Raw genomic sequence first — 22,778 nt, 5'->3', positions numbered from 1 at the left:
TTTTCTAGCTAACATTTGAAGTAATTTTTTCCCCATCAAGTAACCATTTAAAATATTAGTCTTTATATTTTAAAAAATAGATCATAGTATATTTCATGAAAATTATGGAGTAAAGTTTATAATGGTTAAAGCCATAGGGTTGAGTTACAATTAGTTAAAACTTAATGATCAAGTTTCAATCAAATTTTAAATCAAAACTACATGAACTAAGTTACATTAAAATAAAGTTTAAGGATTAAGCTTCAATCATAGCTGAGTCAAAACTATAAAAGCTAAAAAAAAATATTTTTCTATATATATATTTGATCGTAACTAAGTTCAGAGTTTACACAAATTCTAAGATAAACCGTATTATTCATAACATATGAGCAATGTAATTTCACAACCTGCATCTTGTGCATGGATATATATTTTACTCAGTCGTGCATGAAATAGAATAAAAAGCATGTTTATACTCTTTCGATTCTGAATATAGGACTCTTTTTGTAGTGTATATAATAGTCTTATATATAAGATCGGAGGAGTATTATTTATTCAGTTCTATTCATTTATATCTGATGTACAGTTGTGTTATTTTCTTACCTTCAATTGTGCGGACCTCTTTATTTAACTGTACTGAACATTGGCTATTTAGTTGATCCAATGAGATATGAGTTGTTGACATAATCCGATTCTATTGAAAATTCTTACTATACACGTGTTTGAAAATACTATAGTCTCTTTGGTCTTAATCAGACGAGATTTAGCCCAAAAAAGCAGGAAAAAAAAAAGAAGAAGTTGATCTTAAGTCTTAATCAGACGAGATTTAGCCCAAAAAACAAAATGAAAGAAGCTGATCTCCCAAGAATCAAACACACCCTTAACACGTCTTGAGCAACAGAACAGCACCCCAAACATATTATTGGAGAAAATTCGTCAAATGAATTAAATGGCTCAAATATTTGGGGAAAATACTCAGATTCAAAATCTGCAGCTTTTCGCACAATCTGCAATTTTCTTTCTTTCCTTTTTAATGATTCTGCAACTTTTGTTTCATACTATTTTACAAGTTACTCGTACATCATTTTTGTCCAAGTGTCTAAGCCATTTGGCCAGCCAGTTTCTCTAAATTATTAAGGGGGTGTTTGTGTAGTAAGAAAAATACTTTTTCATAAATCAAGATAAACTCTTCCGTATATTTATTTTATATACCGTAAGAGTACTTTTAAAACTATAGCTTTGATTTCATTCAAACACCTAATAAATCTTGTTCCATCTATAGATGAGATTTCTTGGAATCCAAAATCTGAAGACTATTACACCTTTATATGCCGTAACCCATTGCTTCTTTTTTTTTGGGTCCAAAAATGCATCCTGTTTGTTTGATGATTGATATATATGTGATTGAGTCGTAAGTGATTGATGGAAACCTCCTGACGATAAATATATAATACACACAAAGGAAAATTGTCAATATCTTGCACCTCACGTCGCTTTGGTTATTTGGAAAACTGAAACAATCGCATTTTTCAAATGTTTATAAGAAAATCAATCGTTTACTTTATAAAATGGATGATAGCAGGATTTTATATATATGGCATGCATTCCGCTACGGGTTTGGTTGTGTTATTTTTCAGAACATTTATTTTATCACGATAGGCTATTCCACTACTTCATTCAGCTGCTCCTGCCTGTTTTTTATTATCCAGGAAGTAGGCTTTTTGATTCCCTGCTCCGTCCACTGTACAGTTGATTTTTTGAATGATTTTTTTTTCTATCTTAAAAATGTTTATCTTATTAATGATTATAATTTAACATATTAACGAGTCCCGCTTGGGATATTACACATTAGCCAGCATATTAAAAATACCTGGGCATTACATAATCCAGGGATTTAGTATTATAGTTACAGTGTTAAATAGTACCTGAATTATCACTTGCACGTCAAATTCTCAGGAGGAAAATTAACTAATTGGGGTTAAGCTAAGCCAGATAATCATGCAAGAAATGACAAACGTAGGTACTTCAACCTGGTATTGTTATGCTAACTAAAAAAATATGCTATATAAGTGTTTAGGCGGGCAACCATTTTTCATATTTTCGAATAACAACTTGACTGATACATTATTCATCTTAGCTAAAATTTTCTTGCTGGTGCATAATGAACGGGGAATAAATGCTTTGCTTGCTTTGACGAATCGTAATAGGCTAATGATAAAATCTGCTCGGGCATATTGAAATTAAATATATTTTCAAATAACTAAATAAGTCACTTGTTGATGGTGAGTGCTACACCATTTATATTTACTATATTGATTGATATATTGATGCATGATTTAACACCAAGCCAGGCATTACAGGTTAGTTATATGCGTGTGTATTTGAATAGGCGTTCTTTTAAATATCACTCGATAATTGATAAGTAAATTCGGCTTTTCATGACTTGTAAATTTTACAAACTGTTATTAATTTTTTATAAAAAAGAATTGTATCATGTATATTAGCACATTAATATTTTTATTCTATAATTACACAATGAAAATAAGTAACTAGCACATTATAGGTAGATGTCATACATTTAAGTCGAGCAATGTACCATAGATACATAATAGGCAGTTCTTTGCCGAGAGGGGGTCCTATTGAGTTCTTATGCTTTCATTTCAAAAATTTAGTTCAGCCGATTACTACAGGGATGAACCCAATCCAAAATATGAACCATAAAAGAAAATACCAATTAAACCGATCACAAGAATACCAGTTACAGTACCTATTATCCAAAGAGGAATCCTTCCAGTAGTATCAGCCATTTATCCCACTTTCCTTCACATTTCATCAAGTAGTCATGCTAGAGACATAAATAGTCATAGATAATTATGAAATTATATCCTTCCGAATGGGATAAGAAAATTCCTAATATATATTTACTATTCCCTTAATTGAAGAAATAATTGGAAAATAAAACAGCAAGTACAAAAATGAGTAATAACCCCCAGTAGAGATTGGTACGATTCAATTCAACATTTTGTTTGTTTGGGTTTGATTGTGTCGTAGCTCTATAATTCGGATTAGGTTTATCATTGGATGAACTGCATTACTCATCCGATTTTAAATATAAGATTTATTTTATATATTATAAATGAGTATTACATTTAGAATCATGAAAGCAATATTGCAACTTTCTTTTAGCTAATCAACTGAACATGTATAGAGTAATAAATGGGAGATGATGGTTTTGCGCTGCAATGACACGAAACATCTTTCTTAATTTGAATATTTTGTAAGTATCAGCTATCCGTGGTTTTAATCTTCCGTAACTGCAATGCATGTGTGAGTTTTTTTTTATCAAGTGAATGATGAAAAAGATACTACCTTCATTTTTTTAATATATGAACTATTTTGACTTTCATTTTGATTGTGAATATAAGACTCTAATATATTTTGTCTCTCATATCTATTATTTTTTTCAAAGTAGCCCTTATTGTAGCTACACATGTTAAATAATCCATCAAATAGTAGTTTTAGCTAATACAACAGATTAGTAATGATATTTTAAGAAAGACAACACATATTTATTATAAATAAATAACTTAACTAATTTTTTTAACTTACTTAAATTAGTCAACTAATTCTCATAAGCAGATGTGGTACTAAACTAGAAAGTGGAAAAGACTTTTGATACAATAAATGAAAAAGATAATAAACTAGGAATGTGGAATGGCACATTATTTTGCGCTTGGATACTTAAAAGTTTTTTCCTCTTTTTATAATATATATTTTTTATAAGCGGGAAAACACTTGAAAGTTTTTTCCTGCCAACTTTAGACTGAGATACTTAAATTTGAACGGTTCAATATCATCAAAATCTTCGTTCAATTGAAAATTCAAGAACATAACGAAGGCCTAATATGCCCCCCTCATCTACTATTATTAGACATTTAAACATCGCTACTTATTTTTAATTTATTTTTGTTAAAATTTCAGTCCATCAAATGGATGTGGTTTAGCGATAGTACTAAATTAAAAAAAAATCATTTTGTAGGTATTTATACTTTTTTTATTTTTAATTTTGGTACCTGTGTGTTTTTTTCTTAATTAAATCTTTAATTTTATTCTATTCATAATGTTAATCTTTACATAGAGACTAAAATTACAAGAGTTAATATTACTAAAAAGATTAAATTGAAAAAACTTAATTAAGAAAAAAATACACAGATGTCAGATTAAAAATTGAGAGAAAGTATAGATATTTTTAATATAATTTCTTCCTAAAAAAATACTAACAACAAAGCACATAAGCAAAATACATTGGAGTTGGACGCTACCTCGGTATGCCTTTTAACGCGAGAAGGGAGGAGAAGGGATCCGGATCCTCTCCCGCCGTTGTCTTGCAGCCATCGATCCCTCAGTACTCATTCTAGACCATCGATATAATTTAAAATACTCCTCCGGTCCTAATTATAAGACCCAATTGACTTATTTGAGGAGATTAAGGAAGTAAGTTAAGTTGGTTATTTATAATAAATAAGTGTTGTTATTCCTAAAATTCTTGCTAATTAAGTATATTGGCTAAAACTATCATTATTAGAAGGATTATCTTGGAAAAAAATGCATAAATATAAGAGAGAAAATGGATTGGGTCTTATAATTAGGACCAAATAAAAAGTCAAATTGGGTCTTATAATAAGGACCGGAGGAGTATAATTAATCTAATGGTTCAGATCAAACACACCAACACAATCTCAGAGCTTCACTTTGTTCCACGCAACTCCTATCCCTTGATACTCATCCAGTGCTCTGTAAATGCGTGCAGGAAATTGAAAACAAGTTTGCTCACATCTCATATCTGATCTCAATCATTAGATTATGTTTTTTTTTAGCTAAAGTATAGGTATTTTCTTATTGAAAATAATCATATTCGAAATATTATTGGGTACTAAATGTGAACACCTCTCCTAACAGGAATTCGAATCTTAATTCGTCATATTGTGAAAGATTAACTCTTTCTATTAGATTCAACTTTTTTTTATGATAATCTTAGACCTATATTGAGTATTGAGATATGGGTTTAGGTCTAGACAACGTCCAGAGATGATCCAGGTCCGAGTAGATAATATATTTCGTCAAGTTTTTCAAATTGAGATCCCGCGCGCAATAATTTTATTTATTTATTTTTGTCCACTTGTCTTGCCTTTTCCAACCCGCCAAATCGCCAATATCTAATGAGAAATAATAAATAAGAGTTTAATATCATTAGGATGCCATCATAGAAAATCCATTGCAATTGATCTGACGTTTCGTTTAATTGTTAATTTGTTTGTGATTTATTTCACTGTCAGCTAACCACCACGCATCTGACATATTTGATGTCAAGTCTCAAAAGTATATAACTGTCCTGCAATTAAAAATGATAAGATTTTGGTTGATATAAATTTTGCTTATTCAATTTTACCCTCATTTTAATTTTGATCCCTCAAGTTTTAAATTATAAGTCTTAGTCCCACAAGTTTCTTTTCATGTAAAATACTGATCCCTATAATCTAATAAAAATTTGGACTATTTTGCTCTTTAAATTTATGGTTGGAAACTTAAGGAACTAAAATCAAAATAAGAATGAACTTAAAAGACTAAAAATCATGCCAAGTTGCCAACCCTTAAAATTTTTCATTGTTTAAATTATGTTTTGTACATATACTTGTGCAATTTGGTAACGTAAAAATTTAAATTGTCATGCAGGCCTGGTAATTATACGGCTTCGTATAATTATTTTTATCAAAGCTAAGGTACAAAACATGTCACTACACGCTCACTCTATCACAAACTAAACAAATGCCAGATGAAACATTCATGTCCGTGTAATAAAAACTTATCTTTAAAACAAATTCCATCAAACTTTATTGGCATAATTTTACAAGAGGATGCGTTGTTATGCCCTGGGCCCAGCATCCACAGGACTCATCCCACTGACCACTTGATGAGTCGCTTTTATTTGTTGGATGGGGAGCATCCATATATTGATAATTATTAATAACATTGCTTAATTAATATTATCTTGCGTTCTAATTACAAAATCTCATTTGTAAACTATAAATAGGGTTTTATAATTAGGACCGGAGGTATTACTTAATTACTTCAATGTACAAACAAAAAATACGACATAAACAATATTATTACCTCCTTGCCGAATGGCGAATCCGTCGTACTAAGCCTCTCTGAAACGGATAAAAGAAGTACTGTAATTTCAAAACAATGAAGAAAAGGGACCCAAAAAAAAAAAAGGGCCTAAACTAGAAGAGTAAAGAGAACATAATATCGCTCAAAAGGAAGATTAGCCCTCGCAAGGTTACTTGAATGTCCAAAGCGCATATATTAATTCGTCTATTTTATTCACTCCTTTTTGAAGTCACCATAAATATGTTCGTCTTTTATAAGATCTGCATTTATAAAAGAGCATAAAGCTTCTCTGGAGAAAGGTTTTCGCCTTACTAGGGAAAAAAAGACGAGACTTTAGCCTTTTAATATTAGCAGGTGTTATTTTAAAAGTCTTTTTTATTGCGTTTTTTTTATAAAAAAAAAGTTCAGCATCCCCGGGGGGGGAGTTCCTTGAAAGATGACGTGTTATAAAACTCTTATCGTCATTATTGGTTTGAGAAGAAAATAGGGCTCGGAAATGCAGTCTCAAAAGAATCATGGAGCTGTTTATAGTATGATGATTGCAAAACGAGGTGATTGGATCATTCGTTTATGGTTGAGAAATGCTAGCGAGGACGGTCAGGTACGCTTTTCTCATTCTTACATTTGATCAACTTATTTCAGATAATTTTTTATCATATGAGATAAATATACGAGAAGAATTTTATTTTATAAGGTGTAAATTAAAAATGTTACTAGTATTTGAAGTGTTCCCAAACCTATCCCAAATTACAAGGAACCTCCGAAGCTGGAGGTATACTGTATAGAGATACAATGAGGGTCTCTTTTCGAATATGTGTTGTTGATATATGGTTTACTTTTCTTTTTTCGGGTACATGACACATAGTTTACCTGAGTATATGTTGCCTGGCGCCTCATCTTATAATCCCCCCCTCCCAAAAAAAAAAAAAAGAAGCCACGCCTCAATAAAATTACGCGGGCTAACTTTTTAGCTAAATTAATAAAATATTTGAATGAAAACCAAACTATAATTTTAAAAATATTTTTACAATATACGAAATAAATATGTGAAGGAATTTAACTCATTTTGTAAAAAAATGCTTTTATTTATCTCGTTTTATGAAAAAGTATTTTTTAAAAGCACTTCATGTTACGAAACACCCCATAAATTTTGTTTTTACTCCTACATGATTAACGTTGCAGAATATGCCACAGCAACTTTTATTTTTTAAAACAATCTATGAATTACAGTAGTTTTTTTTTTTAATTAAGTTTTCACAAGAGCGGCATATGGCGGATCTACAGTTAGTAGTGTCTGATTTATTCGTTTTTATCTTGCTCAAAACAGGAGCGGATTTAGGGATAGAACAATGAAAAATATGATCCCAATATTTGGTTTGAGATTTAAGTATGAGAGGGACGAGATTTAAAAAACGTATATAGTATAAAATTTACATAAATTTAATTAAGGGTCAGAAATATATGACATGTACATAATACTATCTCTTGTTCTAATTATAAGACTTTATTTATATTTTATAAATGAGATTTTATAATTAGGACAAGAGGTAATATTAAAGAAAATAAAAATTAGGAACGCCTTGTCCCTGTTGGTCCTCCCTTTTTCACCATTGCAATAATATAGAAAGCCGTGTTTATCCATTTTTATAGCAAACTAAATGGCAGAAAGTTTGTCCATTGCACGTACTAGATATAATTGATTTCTTGTGCCTGACTTAAAAACCACCCCACCATCCACTCCCACTGGCCCCGGGGCCCGACCAGCGATGCTGATCGTTAAACTTGTAAAACATTTAAGAAATTAAATGAAATATGTAATTCACCAAAACTATATACTACTTTTGGTCTTTAATATATTAACTTTTATTTTGATTTTAAATATAATATCCTAATTTATTCTATCTCTCATATTTATCTTTTTTTTTCAAGATTTTTTTATAACAGTAATAGTTCTAGTCACAATACACTTAATTAGTAAGAATATTTTAGAAAAGATAATACATATTTATTATAAATAATTAATTTAACTAATTTTTTTATTCGTCTCAAGTTAGCCAACTACTCCTCCAGTCCTTAATATAAAACCTATTTAACTAATTTGATTAAATTAAGGAAATTAAGTAAGTTAGTTAATTATAAGAAATGTGACACGTTTTTCCTAAAATACCATAATTATCTTTCTTAATACCCTTCTTTTTCTTCTACTTGATTATGGTTGAAGGAATATCTACAGGGATAATTTAGAGAAAATAGATAAACATGAAAAATTGGTCTTATATTTAGGACCAAAACTAATTTAATAATTAGGTCTTATATTAAGGACCGGAGGAGTAACTTTTATATTAAAAATTAGAGATAGAAATAATTTCTCCCTTGTTAGGGTTTCTATCAATCCTGCCCGCTCGCATGAAATGGAGACGATTGAAGTGAGTGAAACGACGTGGGAGGCTTCATTGGCATCTCGATCACAAATCAAGACTTCCAATTTTTCGTATAAATAAATATATAAATAGACAGGCTATATATGTATGTGTGTGTGTGTGTGTTCCATTATTGTTAACCTTTTGTGTGATTATCTTGTTTTTATTAGCATTATTTTATACGTATAATGGAACCCACATTATTGGGCAGGATCTGAGGATGTCCCCAGCAGCACGTGAGCGAGTTTGAAAAGTGGAGGTGACAGCTATGTGCTATTTGCTGTTTGCTTCTCCTCTCAGTCACAAACATCACCAAAAAGAGGACCACTCTGCAAAATTCAAAAAAGAGTTTGTCTCGTGCATGTGCATCTCCCATCTCATATTCCCATGACGTGGACTCTATCTATCTAACAGAAGAATCGTTCCTTCCTCTTTGTACTATTGCTCCCTTCGCCTCTTTCACATGCAATTTGCTGCTCTATATGAACTTCCGACGCGTCAATTTAATTATAAAATTGGGGGGGGGGGGGGAGAACTCCGATTGAGGTCTGGGCACATATATATATTTATATATATGTTTGCCTACGGTTCCGACGTTAATAATAACGCATGCATGGTAGTTGGTTAGTTGAAACGAACCCATCTTTCTGGACCTGTGAATGTTGCTTTATTTAATGACGATGACCACTCCCAACACCACTGACGCTGCAAAAATTCAATTACAAAACTGACAACTCAATTTCATTGGTGCTATGGACAGAAAGTTTAATTGACAGTGATGCCGATCAATTTTAATAAGCTGAATCTTGCCATTACTGGCTAATAAGTTGATTTTCTTAACTCAGGAGACGGATATTATCAGTTTAAGATTACAAATACAATCGAACTTGCAATTTTTCATTTGCAAAAGGATTTTCATGTTACTAAGCCACAACTATTGGCAGAAAAGTTGAATCCTGAAACACATCCTTTATGGATGGCATTCTTACAGTTTGAGAATATAAGAAGGCATTTCGTGCATGGGAGGCCTGGTGGGCCAATTCTTGAAGCAAACCCACTCCTCGGCCCATGCACTCATAAAATAAAGAGAGGGCCCGTGTAATTTCAAATTGACGCGAACATTTGAAATATATGTAAAGGAAATCTGTCTTGAGTAGTTGCTTTCCCACCATTGTCTGCGAGTCCCTTATCCGCGCGAATTGGGAAGAAGGGTTCAGAAGAAGAGTATGGCGGGGACTGTATCCATGACCTATCCAGCGAGTGCCATTTTAGTTTCTGGTTCGTCAGTATCCAAATCTGTTGCTATATTTCTCTGTTTGTAGCTTCAGTGTGATCCTTGTTTGCCAGCTCTCTAACCACTGGAAGTTCCGAACTCCGATGACTCGGAGCACAACAGTGTTGTTTATGTTCTTCGGCATCGGAGGATGCATTCTCTTGACAAATCGGAGCATGATGATGTTTTAAATTGATTTTCAGGAAATAGGTTATGCAATACTACTCGGAAACGAAGGAAAATAGCGATGTCTCTTGGAAGCAATAAAGAGAGGCCAGAAGTGGCTGTTCAATCAGGTGATCAAAGGCTTTATCTAGGTCTGGATTTTGGCACATCCGGTGCGAGGTTCGCCGCCATTGACGAGGACGGCGCGATTCAAACCGAGGCCAAGAGAGAGTATCCTTTGTACAAGGTACAGATCTCTCTCTCTCTCTCTCTCTCACACACACACACACACGATATCTATATTACTGCTCTGTTTTTCCCCGCCTTTTCAAGTTCTCATTCGAGCTTTTTGTAGAATGTTCTGTTGAGAGTTATTATTACAGGATGCTATATCATGTTTTTGAATAAATAATTACAATTAAAAGTGATATGGTTTCAGATTTTGGAGTTAATTGGATAAGTTGTATCACCATAATTCTTTGTCAGGCAGATACCTTGTATGACCTCTGATGAATGACAGTTTTTGAAACCGCATGCTCAAACATTATAATTTTCACTTTGATGTTTCCTGTGCCATGAATTCCACCGAACTTTTGAAAAATAATGCAATTAGTATTCGCATGAAGCGCAGATATGAGACGCAGCACCATAGAAACACCCATGTCAACACAAAAATATGAAGTGTCCGTATTGCATTTTGAAGTGTTCTTCGTCATACTCAATACATCTTATTTTATGTCTCGGTGCCTTGTAGATTATACGCTAACCATTTAAATTCCAATTTGATGTCTCATGTGGCATAAATCTCACTTAATTTACTGAAAGAATATAATTACTATGTGCATTACATGTTAAGAAGCACAGATGCGAGTCAACATGAAGATCTCATTCTGGTTCAGCAATAGGAAGCTGTACACGATTCATTGGCTTTGTCCCTAATGTAATTAAGTAGTGGTTGGTAAATTATCGTCATAGCATGGGTTCTAGCTGTTATTCATGTTTTTTACCTCTGTCAGATGTTAGTAACCGTTAGGCTTGCTGTTTGTTGGCTGTTGAGTATTTTTTTTTTGTTCAGTTCATTTAAGGAAAAAATAGAAGCACAGATGCGACACCCAACACCATAGACTCCATAAAACTACAGAAACATGTAGTTTCTTTTACGTAGTGCGTCTTGTTTTATTGGCATTGGTGGTTAATAGATTTTCTGTTATTAATATTACTGCCATGGTAATGGAGTTCTTGTTTCTGTTGTCTAGAAAGAATGGAGAAACACAGGACTGGGTACGGTCGTGGAAAGAGACACTATTCCTGCTACTTGAAGACATTCCATCAGATGTCCGGAAACATATTGCGTCTATTTCTATTGATGGGACTTCTGCAACTACGCTCATTGTTGATAGGTGGACGACTTGCATTTTGTTGCTTTTCAATTTATACCTTGCTCTATATTTAGACTATATCTGAAGAAGGAATATGAATGGCGTATTGCAGTGATACGGGAGAACCGTTAGGGAGACCTTTCCTTTACAATGAGAGTTGTCCTGATGCTTTGCCAATGGTGAAATCCATTGCTCCTCCAAATCATACAGTTTGCTCTAGCTCTTCCACCCTGTGCAAGCTCGTCTCATGGTGGAACCATGTTGATTCAAACAAGAAATCTGCTCAGTTGCTACACCAAGCAGACTGGCTTTTGTGGCTTCTTCATGGAAAGCTTGGAGTTTCAGATTATAACAATGCTCTGAAGGTATAATTCAGTGCTTCTTCGCACCGGGAATGTTTATTAATGTTACTTAATTATCATGCCTGATAAAATTTTTAATTTGGAAAATCCAATCGTTTTTCAATGTTTTGCAGGTTGGCTATGATCCCGAAGTGGATTCATATCCAGCATGGCTAGTCCGTCAGCCATATTCTCATCTTTTGCCTTCAGTTGTGGCTCCAGGAACTCCGGTTTCTTATCTAAAAGAAGACATTAGAAATAAATTTGGTATGCTTTCCCTTTATTAATTACACTTGTAGCTGGAACTATGTTGAAAGAATTTGTATTGCATTTGAGAATAAAGAATCTACGTAAATATTGAATTCAAGTTGATTAAATAAGTTAACACAGAAATGGAAAGAAAAGAAACATCTAACTCAGGTTGCAACTAAATCTCAGTAGCCGATTCATATCACTTAGCTGATTCATCTGACTTCCACACGTGTCTGTTGTTCGTTGCTGTCTTTTGACCCCCCCCCCCAAAAAAAAACAACAACACAAACGCAAAAGAAAAGAAGAAAAAATAGGCACCTGAATTTCTTTCTGTTTCCACCTAATCAAAGTTTTGGAGCGCACATCCTTTCAGGTTTTCAACAAGATTGTGTGGTGTGCACGGGAACCACCGACAGTATAGCTGCATTTCTTGCAGCCCGTGTCTCTCAGCCCGGTGACGCTGTAAGGATTTTACAGCACTTGTCCCTCTTTAATTATCGAACCAGAAAGGTCATCGACTATTTCTAATGTATCATATTTTTTAAACATACATAAAAATGTTCACAATTAACCTTTCTATGCGTTTTAGCATCTAAGAAAGATGTGTGGCGGGAATCACTTCAAGCACGGAAATATGTTGTGCCATTGTTTGGTCTATGGCGATTTTGCATGAAGTGTCGCTGCTAAACAATCTATTTAAATGTTGCCTCTAAAGTGATCCTTCCACAATCAGTGTTTTTCTGACATTTTTGTTTGACAACATGCATTCTTGATTAGGTTACTTCACTGGGTTCAACACTTGCTATCAAACTATTGAGTAATACCAGGATTGAGGATTCGCGGTTTGGGGTCTATAGTCATCGGCTGGATGATAAGTGGCTTGTTGGTGGTGCTTCAAACTCTGGTGGAGCTGTTCTTAGGCAGTTGTTCACAGATGATCAATTAGAGAAACTAAGTGAACAGATCAATCCCTTGGAAGCCTCCCCCTTGGACTACTATCCTTTGCCAAAAGCCGGTGAGAGATTCCCAGTGTCAGATCCAAATTTGTCTCCGAGGTACTTGATGCGATTTACTTTCACGAACAAATTAGAGTGGTCATGACTTCGATTAAGAGCTTCTATACATAATTATGGTCCCTTTGGGGACATCCAATAAAAAATATGTACTCCTCCGACTCTAAACATAAGAACCACTTTGTAGTGCAAATTACAGTACAAAGTGCGTGTTATATTTAAGACTGAATGAGTACATAATTATGGGGAAAATACAGCTGACCTCGGGTTTGATCCAAAATAAGTTGGTCCCTCGTGGTTGGAGCAACTACAATCGAATTAACCTGTAGTATATTTTGCATATAATTTTTTGTGAATATTATCGCGTTAAAATAATATATAATCATATTTTGAATGTTTGTAATGCTCCAAAGTTATTGTTGAGATTAGGTGGGCATTCAACTTAGATATATTAGCGAACTTTCATTAATTGCCTTCAAGACTGCGAAAGTACAATGTCATTGTTCAATATTTTCACTTTTACATGATTTTTTCAGTTAAAATTAAGGAAAAACAATTTTGAAGGGCAATTAAATAGCGGTGTAACAACAAACCACGTGGAATTTAAATAAGATGCTTCAAATCACGAGGGGCTAAACTTATTTTGGACCAGATCAGAGGGATTTGACAGTAATTTGCTAATATTTATTATCATTGTTAGAGGATGCAATCCCTAATGGTAACTTTCAAGTTCTTATGTTAGGGGGGCTTTCATTAAATTCTTGCACTGATTTACTTTATTCAATTTTTGGGGGTGTTTCTTTCTTTTTCTTTGATTCTGGATCCGGATAAACGAGAGAAATTCAGGTATAAGTCGAGTGGAATAGGGTATACAAGGTGTAAAGATTGTAGCGCAACAGAGTAGCTTTAAAGATTTCTCTGATGGCTGAGTCTTTCGAAGTCGCAATTAAGTCAATTTAGGTTACAAGATAATCTCTGCTCCTATTGGCGTCTAAGCTCTAAAATACACAAAAGTAATAGCAAACGGTGTCCATGGCGTGACCCCAGCTGATTGAATTCTACTGTGGGCAGGCTCCTCCCAAGGCCAGAGAATGATATTGAGTACTTGCATGGGATTTTGGAATCCATTGCACGCATTGAGGTAATAACTTTGCTGGTTCTCTTGCCTATTCGTTTCTATTCGTTTCATGTTTGCTTTAAACGATTCTTTTAAGCGCTCTACTTTCTACAAGGGTAAACCTTCTTGCCATCATTGTAAAATTCCCAAGTTGGTACATAGGTTGCATTATTTTGAAAAGTTTTGCTTTTAAAGAGGTCGAGCTTTGAATTGCAACAACATTAACAATCCAAAGCAAGAAGCTAAAATTAAGTAGAGGTCGAGCTTTCTAGAGCAATCACTCATTCATAGCCTGGAGCGAGAAGCAGGGGTGGAGCTAAGAACGAAAATTGGATCAGGATAAGAGAGAGGGTGCTTGGTTTGCCTGTGAGTCGTGCAAGTCATACAGAGGCTGCATATGGAGCTGCATTATTGGCTTTAAGAGGTGCCAGTCAAAATATTTTGTGAAGCTGATCATTTATTCGCAAACTGGTTCTTTTGAAAAAAAGGTGACCACAAAAATGCCCATCTTTTCCAGTGTTGATTCTGGAATTCGTGTACCATATATCAGCTACTTCTATCTTTTTCCCCACTCCATTCTAAATTGCATTTTAGTTTTATTTAGAATTTGATCTAATAATTGCAACTCAAATTTCACTTTATTTTAAATACTTTATCAAATCCCTAATACAAAAACTAGTTGAAAGTTATATTTAATTCACTTTCTTATATTTATCATTTTTTCTCAAATTAACTTGCTTAACTTTTAAACTAGCATATAATTTAATATCAGAAGAATATTTTATGGAGATCATATTATATTTGGTATATAATTGAATTTATTTGATTTGTTTAATCAATTCAAACTAATCAAATAGCTTTTATATCGTATTAAAGTCAATATAGAAACATGCTTCAACAACTGTGGGAAAAATTATAAATCCAAGTAGAATCCTACGATACTACTAGAAAAATGATTATAGACTATCAAGTGAATGAAAGTCCCTAAAAGAATGCAGAACCAAAGTTCCCAGCATATGCCGTACTAGCACTACGTAGCTGCTTATCAAAAGAATTCGAAATCCCAAACCTGGATATGCCCGTTATATAACAAACTTCAATTGCGTCTGCATATCCTTTCTAGTTCTGGACTTGCTTAACTGAGTACGAAGGAAAGAGACAGGCCTCAATAAAAGTATTTCACTCGAGGTACAAACTAAGAGAATGAACAATGCTCATGCAATGAAGACTAACCAGACAAAGATTCATATCAATTGATAATCACAAGGGTAGCGTAGATATCTATATCACAATGCAATTCATTCTATGGCAAGAACACATTATCCACCTTTAAGCACAAGAGCATACACACGTGACACGTACAAAATCCACAGGGTAAGAAACCAAACCCAACCGGAAAACCTAGAACACTTCCGCCACTTTGCTTGCGAGGACACGTTCCCTTCTTTCAATATAACCAAATGGAAACCAACCTGCTTTTCCTTTGCATTCACCCTCAGCCCATCCGTTGTTTGTCACCTGTTTTAAAAAAAAAAAAAAAACACATTAGAATCTTGTAATCCATTTGACGACAAACAGATACAAGGATTGAGGTTACCCCCTGCACCAAAAAGACAAATAAAAAAACAAAAGAAGTTCTTCTGCATAAATGTTTGGGATTCAGCAAGCAACAAACCTTCCGGACAACAACATAATCACCAACTGCAAGATTTAGCTCTACATCAGACACAGCATGGTATGGAAACAGTACCTGCAATTAGAATAAAGATACAACTTAAAAACTGGTATTCAGCCACTTGTTTTTCAACAAGCAAATTAATAACCTTATTTGCAATATTCACAAACCTCTCCTAAGAAGTAACCCATGCTATCTGTTGATCCATTATGAGTCTGAGAAGCATAGACACCATTAGCTTCTTCATATGATGGGGGTGGAGGCATGCTGTTATCCATGCTAGGAGTAGGAGGGGCTTCAATGCGTTGTCGTTCAGATATCATCTATCATGTTATTAAATATAAAATAGCACACAATCGTATGTCAACAACAAAATAGATGACCTAACTTTCTGATGTCACATTTAAAAATTCAAAAGAATAGTATAAAAGACCAAGAAGTATGGTATCTAACCTCTCCCTCAAGCTGATCAAGTATTTGAAGAACTCTCTGATGATAGGCACGCTCTGCTTCAACCTTCATAAACAAATACAGACTGTTAGATTATTTGAGAGTTATAATTTCTTTTGGCTCAGAGCCATCAAATTGAATGGCTACATCATTACAAGGTAAAACAACAACTACAATACCATAGCTATAAGACGCTGAAGGGTCAACCTCTGTTGCTGCGCTTCAACAGCAGCCATTGCCGCAGCTGCTTCCTTCCCCAAAATGGCCATGTTTGACTTTAGATCTTGCAGCTTTGCTTCAGCTGCTTCCAATTTCATAGCATTCTCAGGATTGCCTGGCGTCTCCCTTATTTTTGCCTGGCGTTTGGCGACTTCAATAGCCTGTCTAGGTTCATTTGACTTTAGATCTTGCAGCTTTGCTTCAGCTGCTTCCATTTCATAGCCTTCTCAGGATTGCCTGCGTCTCCCTTATTTTTTGCCTGGCGTTTGGCGACTTCAATAGCCTGTCTAGGTTCAAAAAATAGTGGTCATTACAAGTTCAGTGAGAAAATAACAGCTACTTTTCCTGTTATCAGAATATATGGTTGGAAAACAAGACAGCTAAAAATAGGTGTGACAACAATAAGGAGGATCTAAATGATAAAAAAATAAAAAATGGAAAAGAAAAGGAATGATCAAATTCCAGAACTACGGGGCTTCAGCTTCCTGTCGCATTCTGTCATACCGTTGAGCTAGATGCCGAGCATCCTCCAATGGTGCTCCCATTACCATTGCTCTTAAGGGCTCGGCAACCTAAACGTTGAGCAAGACTTTAATAACAAAAATATTAAGCCATTAAAATGAAGCCAAGAACACATTGAACAAATCAACAATCTAAGCAGCACATAATCATCAGCAAGAAAGCTGAACATGTATGGCTACAAAGTTAAAACCAATCAATGTGGGACCAGTTCAGTTAAGGAACAAGACAAATCAGAAATCAGAATTTCATATCCATACGAGTAAAACACCTGTTCAGCTAGAAATTAAAACGCCATGGTATGGTTAAGGCAAAGTCAGATTTGAATCCTACAATTCTACAACACATCTCTTACCTGATGACTCATCATAGCACCAAGGAAAAAGTTTTGTGCAATCTCACAAGTCCCCCACCCCCTTCCCACTCTTTAAGGGGTATAAATATAAGTATGATGGACTCAATAAGCTAAATACCAATGTATAATATATAGCAGGAACACAAAAACAACAAAGGACTTCAAAGCAAAAGTGTGGAAATTGAAACATAACTTGACACTTCAGATTTCAATTGGACAGGGAGAAAACAAGCTACCATAGAGCACACTGGAATTGGCTAAAATTCACTCCAATCAGAGAACAAAAGACAGGGATCTTAATATTTAGACTGGGCACCATGGAGCTTGGATATAAGGAGCGGCATCCAAAAGGGAGAAAGGCAGTAACTCATCATACAACATAACAGTGGCTACTTTAGACTGCTTTGAGCCCTTTTTTTTTGCGCTCAACTGTAAGTATCAAAATGAAACCTATCCATGTGTATGTGCATGCATAGTTTTTAATGAAACCTGTGTGCCAAGGGCTTTTAGCAATTCCCACGCTCCTTTTCCATTTGGACACGAGCATGTGCAACTTAGTGCAGCTCTAGATAACGTATTACCACTGGTACATGTATTTTCTGCACCATATTTCCTGCTATCTTCTGACAATTTTGTCCCTGTCAAACAAGATGCACATGATTGAATAACAAGGTGAGGTTTTGTAAATAAATGTCAAAAATTAATTAAAATTTCACCCACCATGTCACTTACCTATTTCCACTTGCTTGACCCTGTAACACTATAACCTTCTACTTCTACCCCACGGACAATATCCCTTTGATAATGCGGAGCAGCAGCAAGCATGGTATCAGCAGTCATTGATGTAAAGGTAAATGAGAAATAAAAAACTCGCATGGGAGGACCAAGTACCTTTCCCGCACGTGTTGATATGTATAGCTTCTCAAGTTTCTGATGTTTTGGAACTCATCTCATCAGTAATCACATTATCTGACCTCCATATCCCCCTGCCCCAAATGTTTCAGGACAGCCTATATAACACAAATGTGATATAACACCTTAACAGAGGCCAGAAGCAAAACATTTAACATTTAAGAATAGGAAAAACAAGCAAGAAACAAGTTATGCCTGATCACCAAACTGAACTATACAGGTATAATTAAAGATAAATACTATTATCCATGCCCCCACCGCACCCTACATCCAAACTAGCCCCAGGGATAAGATGCATTCGTGTGCATACTTATAAATCAGGGTTGGATGCCAATAGCCATGCAGTCAAAGCGCATATTTTTTTGGTTTTAGAACTTCGAATCTTAAATAATTATTATAAATGCTAAAAGATCAAATCACCACAAAAATAAACAGAATATGAGTTTTTAAATTTTTTCGTGTGCACATGCAAATAAGTGAATTTTATACACTATTGCTTCACAATAATATCTTAATTATCTCAAATCATCTGTCATGCCCTTATGTTAGATTTTTAAAAAGAAAAAAGAAAGAAAGAAAGAAAAAGAAAAAGAAATTTGCTGTATCTCTGTATAGAATTGATACTCGTACGCATCCCTAAGAGCAGCAAAACAGAGGATCATGGCATAGCAGGTATGATGAATGATTTGCTAGATTTTTATATATAGTTCTTATTCTTTTTTACTTACTCTCAGAGTACACATTTTTCCTTGACATGGCCATGCTCCAGATAGTCATTCCTTGCAATAGATTGAATGATCGAATCCATTCATCTCCATTCAAAAATTAAACAGCTCATACGAGTGACTCAATATGCAGTTATGTCCTCTTTAAGTCTTCAGCACGTCTTTAGAAGCCGTCTAACCAATTTTATATGTACGTCGGCAGAAAACGAACAACAAATTACTTGCGAAGCAGCTATTCAAATCAAAATATTCAAAGATTCTGAGTGTTCACAACCAAGGTCAATGAATTTGCAAGCTAAGCTACTGTCTTAAAATTCAAGCTTTCAGCTAACATCCATGCAGTGTAGCTTTTATCGATTAATTACCGCAATGCAAGTACCGATTTCGACGGATCCAATGCACGCCGTTACCATGTTCATGCGAAGAGTAATTATACTCTAAGTTAAATGCTGGTTCGCTACATTCAGAATGGCATGGAAGATGCAAGAAGACAATTGCATAACAAAAATAGCAACAAACGGTGGCATTTGTGAGAACAAAGCGAATGCTATTCGAAGATAAAATGATTTCATAGGGATTAATAAATAGATAAAATCCATTTAAACGTCGGAGCTTGGAGGCTTGCTTTCTGATTGCATCCATTCACCGGCGAATGGATTGAATCTGCTCGCCGATCGGTTTCGGACCAACGCCACCAGCAATGAGTTCGTATCCGAGGGAGAAGAGAGCTTTTCAAACTGTATTGGAAATAGCATCAGGAGATTCATTTGGCTTTGGTTCCTTGGCGGAGACATTTCTGGTTGTTTTATTGTCATTTTATAATAAATTATTATCCTAACTTTTTGACCCGGAATTATTATCTTAATTAGGAGTATTTTAATTTTAGTCTCTGAAAATAATCATCAACGTCAATATAGCATCCATCATCATCAGTAATCAAAATTAGTTACATCAAAAAAATCAATAATCAAATTAGTAGTGGTTTTCTTTTAGCCAAGTCTTAATTGGTATTGTTGGTGACTTGGTGCAAAAGAGCAGCATATAAATGTTCAATATAAACTATAAATCCATTTAGTATTCGGTTAATATAATACTCCTCCTCCAGTCCTTAATATAAGACTCATTTAACTAATTTAATTAGATTAAGGAAGTTAGGTAAGTTAGTTAAATTATAGAAAAGTGACACATTTTTCCTAAAACGCTATAATCATCTTTCTTAATACCTCCTCTCCTTCTTCTACTTGATTATAGTTGAGGGAGTATTTATAGGGGTAATTTAGAGAAAATTGATAATATGAGGAATTGGTCTTATATTTAGGACTAAAATCAACTCAAAAATTGGGTCATATATTAAGGACTAGAGGAGTATATAAATAAATCATCAACATAATATGTATATAAACACATTTTCAAGCTAGTGAGTATCCTGCTCTGTTTTGAGTTCCTTCGAACTTAAAAAAAAAAAAAAAATTACTCTGTCTGTGCGTTTTGGGAGCTTCTAATGTTTTATTTTCAGTTTTTAATCTCTTCGAAAATGGTGTTTTCCAAGCATTTGAGTGAAAATTGAGCAAAGTAATACAACATAATTTAAACTCTGTAGATTTATCAAGAATAAAAAGGTTTGTTACATAAACAAGTGAGATAGATAAAGAGATAAAGTATATAATTGTCATCAACCATACTTTTAAATAATGATAATAGTAATAATAATAAGAATAATATAAGAATAAGAATGTTCCTATGTCCTCAAATGTTTGAATATATAAATGATTCACTTAAAACATAGCATGATCTGATATATTTATTCAAGCTTGTAAGAGAAGGAGGCTTGTAAAAAGCCGTGGCAACCAAAAACCTTGCATATTACGCCTTATTTCGAGGTTACTTTGCCCCCCTTCGTTCCACTTTAATGCATCTTATTATGCGTGTCCTCTGCTTTGTTTTTTTAGTCCCAAGACCAAGGGACGCAACATAAGGTCGGCAGCATGATTCACAAATTAAAGTTCATATCATGAGCCATGAGATAGATAGCAGCCACTGAGCTTTGAATATATTGGGTTTCTTCCCTTTAGGCTGAAAAGTTGTGATTGCCATTTATCAAATTCTAGGTTCGGGTCATTGGAGGAATGTCATGAGAGTCGAAGACATCTAGGCAGCTAATAATATCTACGTCTAGGTTTCACTTGAGTTGAGTGAACTATGAATTGGGCCGATCTAATTTAGAAGTCGGGCTTTACTCATTTTGTATACAGGTTTTTTACTATGGATTTCATTCTCATTTTCAGCTGTGAGCTTCTCAATTTGCTTTTTATTATATCATTTATTTTATTCACCAACTAGTTTATTTACAAATCTGAGCTTCATTTATGAATTAAAAAGTCCAAGCAAGAAATGCATAATTTTTCATGTCGTGCTCTATTCTCTTTCTGTTTTCTACCATCTATTTCTCAAAACTTAATAATTTATACAAACTAAGTGTCCTCACCGCCCTCTATTCCAGTTATAGTAGGAATGCATCTAAAGTGTACACCTTATTCACTTTTCATTGCTATAAAGGTGTTAGTTGAGCTCATCTTATGGAAATGATGAGCTCAATAGTTTATTAGGAAATTTTCCCCAAAAGGTGGTTTCTCAGCTGTGAGCTTCTCAATTTGCTTTTTATTATATCATTTATTTTATTCACCAACTAGTTTATTTACAAATCTGAGCTTCATTTATGAATTAAAAAGTCCAAGCAAGAAATGCATAATTTTTCATGTCGTGCTCTATTCTCTTTCTTTGTTTTCTACCATCTATTTCTCAAAACTTAATTTTATACAAACTAAGTGTCCTCACCGCCCTCTATTCCAATTATAGTAGGAATGCATCTAAAGTGTACACCTTATTCACTTTTCATTGCTATAAAGGTGTTAGTTGAGCTCATCTTATGGAAATGATGAGCTCAATAGTTTATTAGGAAATTTTCCCCAAAAGGTGGTTTCTCTATCTTTCTTCAATCTTTGGATTTCTCACAATGCAATCCATAACAACTATCAACACAAATTAGAATATCTATTTGGTGGCCATTTTATCTTAAAATCAAAACCAAAAGTCTCCATCAAAACCTTGTTACCTGTTTCCTGTTAAATATGTACACCCATGTATAATCTAATCAATATTGATTCTCATGTATAGTAATTAATCAATTCACCATCCTTCCTCCATTCTCATTTAGTTCTTTCCTCTTCCTTTCCTCCTTTTTTTTTTTTACTTTTTTTACAATGAGGGTATTTGTATCCTTTCATGTTTGCATGTATTTAATCATATATTAGTCTCGTTATGACTGCGGGAGTAGAGGTGTGGATATCCCTTTGAATACCATAAAATTGTTTTTCATAATTGGTGATTTATTCAAAAGGCATTAGCTGAGCAAGTTCTTCTTTAGAGATTTGCCTAGGAATCTGAATAATAGAAATATCATTTGCTCGTTCAAATACCACATAAAAAGCATCTTTAGTGAAATTGTGAAAATAGAGATTAAGAGAATGATTATGGAGCCTGTAGATGATCTAATGATAAAGGGTTGCTGCAATAGTTCTAGGATCTTGATCTGTTCCAACTATCTGGATTTGGACATTCAATTTGTCCATTAGAGTTGGATCTAAGAGTTTTATTTTAAAATTAGGAGCCATGGTAAGAATGACATTACCATTGTTGAGAGTAGTTAAGATAACACCAATTAAAATATTACTATACGAAGTGCAGATAGTATCAACTAAAGTAACTTTAGCTGTAGCTGGAATCACTTTTCTCCCATAAAGTGTAAGAATGAGA

General features: G+C 34.1%; 2 protein-coding genes across 3 annotated transcripts; one reads left to right on the top strand and one right to left on the bottom strand.

Annotated features, from left to right (window-relative positions):
* Positions 1-9,740: 9,740 nt before the first annotated feature.
* Positions 9,741-14,410, top strand: LOC114723598 (D-ribulose kinase). Of its 2 annotated transcripts, none has more exons than XM_028909796.1 (8): positions 9,741-9,848; positions 10,047-10,255; positions 11,269-11,408; positions 11,500-11,752; positions 11,863-11,995; positions 12,354-12,442; positions 12,758-13,035; positions 14,065-14,410. In XM_028909796.1, exons 1-8 carry the CDS (start codon positions 9,797-9,799, stop codon positions 14,204-14,206), a joined length of 1,296 nt encoding a protein of 431 aa, XP_028765629.1. In that variant the 5' UTR covers positions 9,741-9,796; the 3' UTR covers positions 14,207-14,410. The 2 variants fall into 2 exon arrangements, with proteins under 2 accessions (XP_028765629.1, XP_028765628.1); XM_028909795.1 differs by having other exon boundaries at positions 12,354-12,490.
* A 782-nt stretch (positions 14,411-15,192) lies between these two features.
* Positions 15,193-18,136, bottom strand: LOC114723589 (SH3 domain-containing protein 2). The gene is made up of 8 exons (XM_028909784.1): positions 18,061-18,136; positions 17,818-17,966; positions 16,928-17,026; positions 16,415-16,618; positions 16,239-16,301; positions 15,956-16,108; positions 15,786-15,860; positions 15,193-15,628 (listed from the first exon to the last, which is right to left on the bottom strand). Exons 3-8 carry the CDS (start codon positions 17,003-17,005, stop codon positions 15,512-15,514), a joined length of 690 nt encoding a protein of 229 aa, XP_028765617.1. The 5' UTR covers positions 17,006-17,026; positions 17,818-17,966; positions 18,061-18,136; the 3' UTR covers positions 15,193-15,511.
* Positions 18,137-22,778: the final 4,642 nt, after the last annotated feature.

The sequence above is a fragment of the Neltuma alba genome, unplaced genomic scaffold, assembly GCF_004799145.2.
Source record: "Neltuma alba isolate B1F8T4 unplaced genomic scaffold, ASM479914v2 tig00012148_pilon, whole genome shotgun sequence".
Lineage (NCBI taxonomy): Eukaryota > Viridiplantae > Streptophyta > Magnoliopsida > Fabales > Fabaceae > Neltuma > Neltuma alba.
Note: the sequence above shows the minus strand (reverse complement) of the source record. Positions and strands in the feature narration are given on the sequence as shown.

Excerpts from the sequence above, each read along its gene's own strand:
- LOC114723598 (XM_028909795.1), top strand. The coding sequence starts at position 9,797 with ATGGCGGGGACTGTATCCATGACCTATCCAGCGAGTGCCATTTTAGTT. Across the intron at positions 12,491-12,757 it reads TTAATTATCGAACCAGAAAG|GTTACTTCACTGGGTTCAAC; the intron begins GTCATCGACTAT and ends ATTCTTGATTAG. Across the intron at positions 13,036-14,064 it reads GATCCAAATTTGTCTCCGAG|GCTCCTCCCAAGGCCAGAGA; the intron begins GTACTTGATGCG and ends TACTGTGGGCAG.
- LOC114723589 (XM_028909784.1), bottom strand. The coding sequence starts at position 17,005 with ATGGTAATGGGAGCACCATTGGAGGATGCTCGGCATCTAGCTCAACGG. Across the intron at positions 16,619-16,927 it reads TGCGACAGGAAGCTGAAGCC|CAGGCTATTGAAGTCGCCAA; the intron begins CCGTAGTTCTGG and ends AATGAACCTAGA. Across the intron at positions 16,302-16,414 it reads TTCAGCGTCTTATAGCTATG|GTTGAAGCAGAGCGTGCCTA; the intron begins GTATTGTAGTTG and ends TTGTTTATGAAG.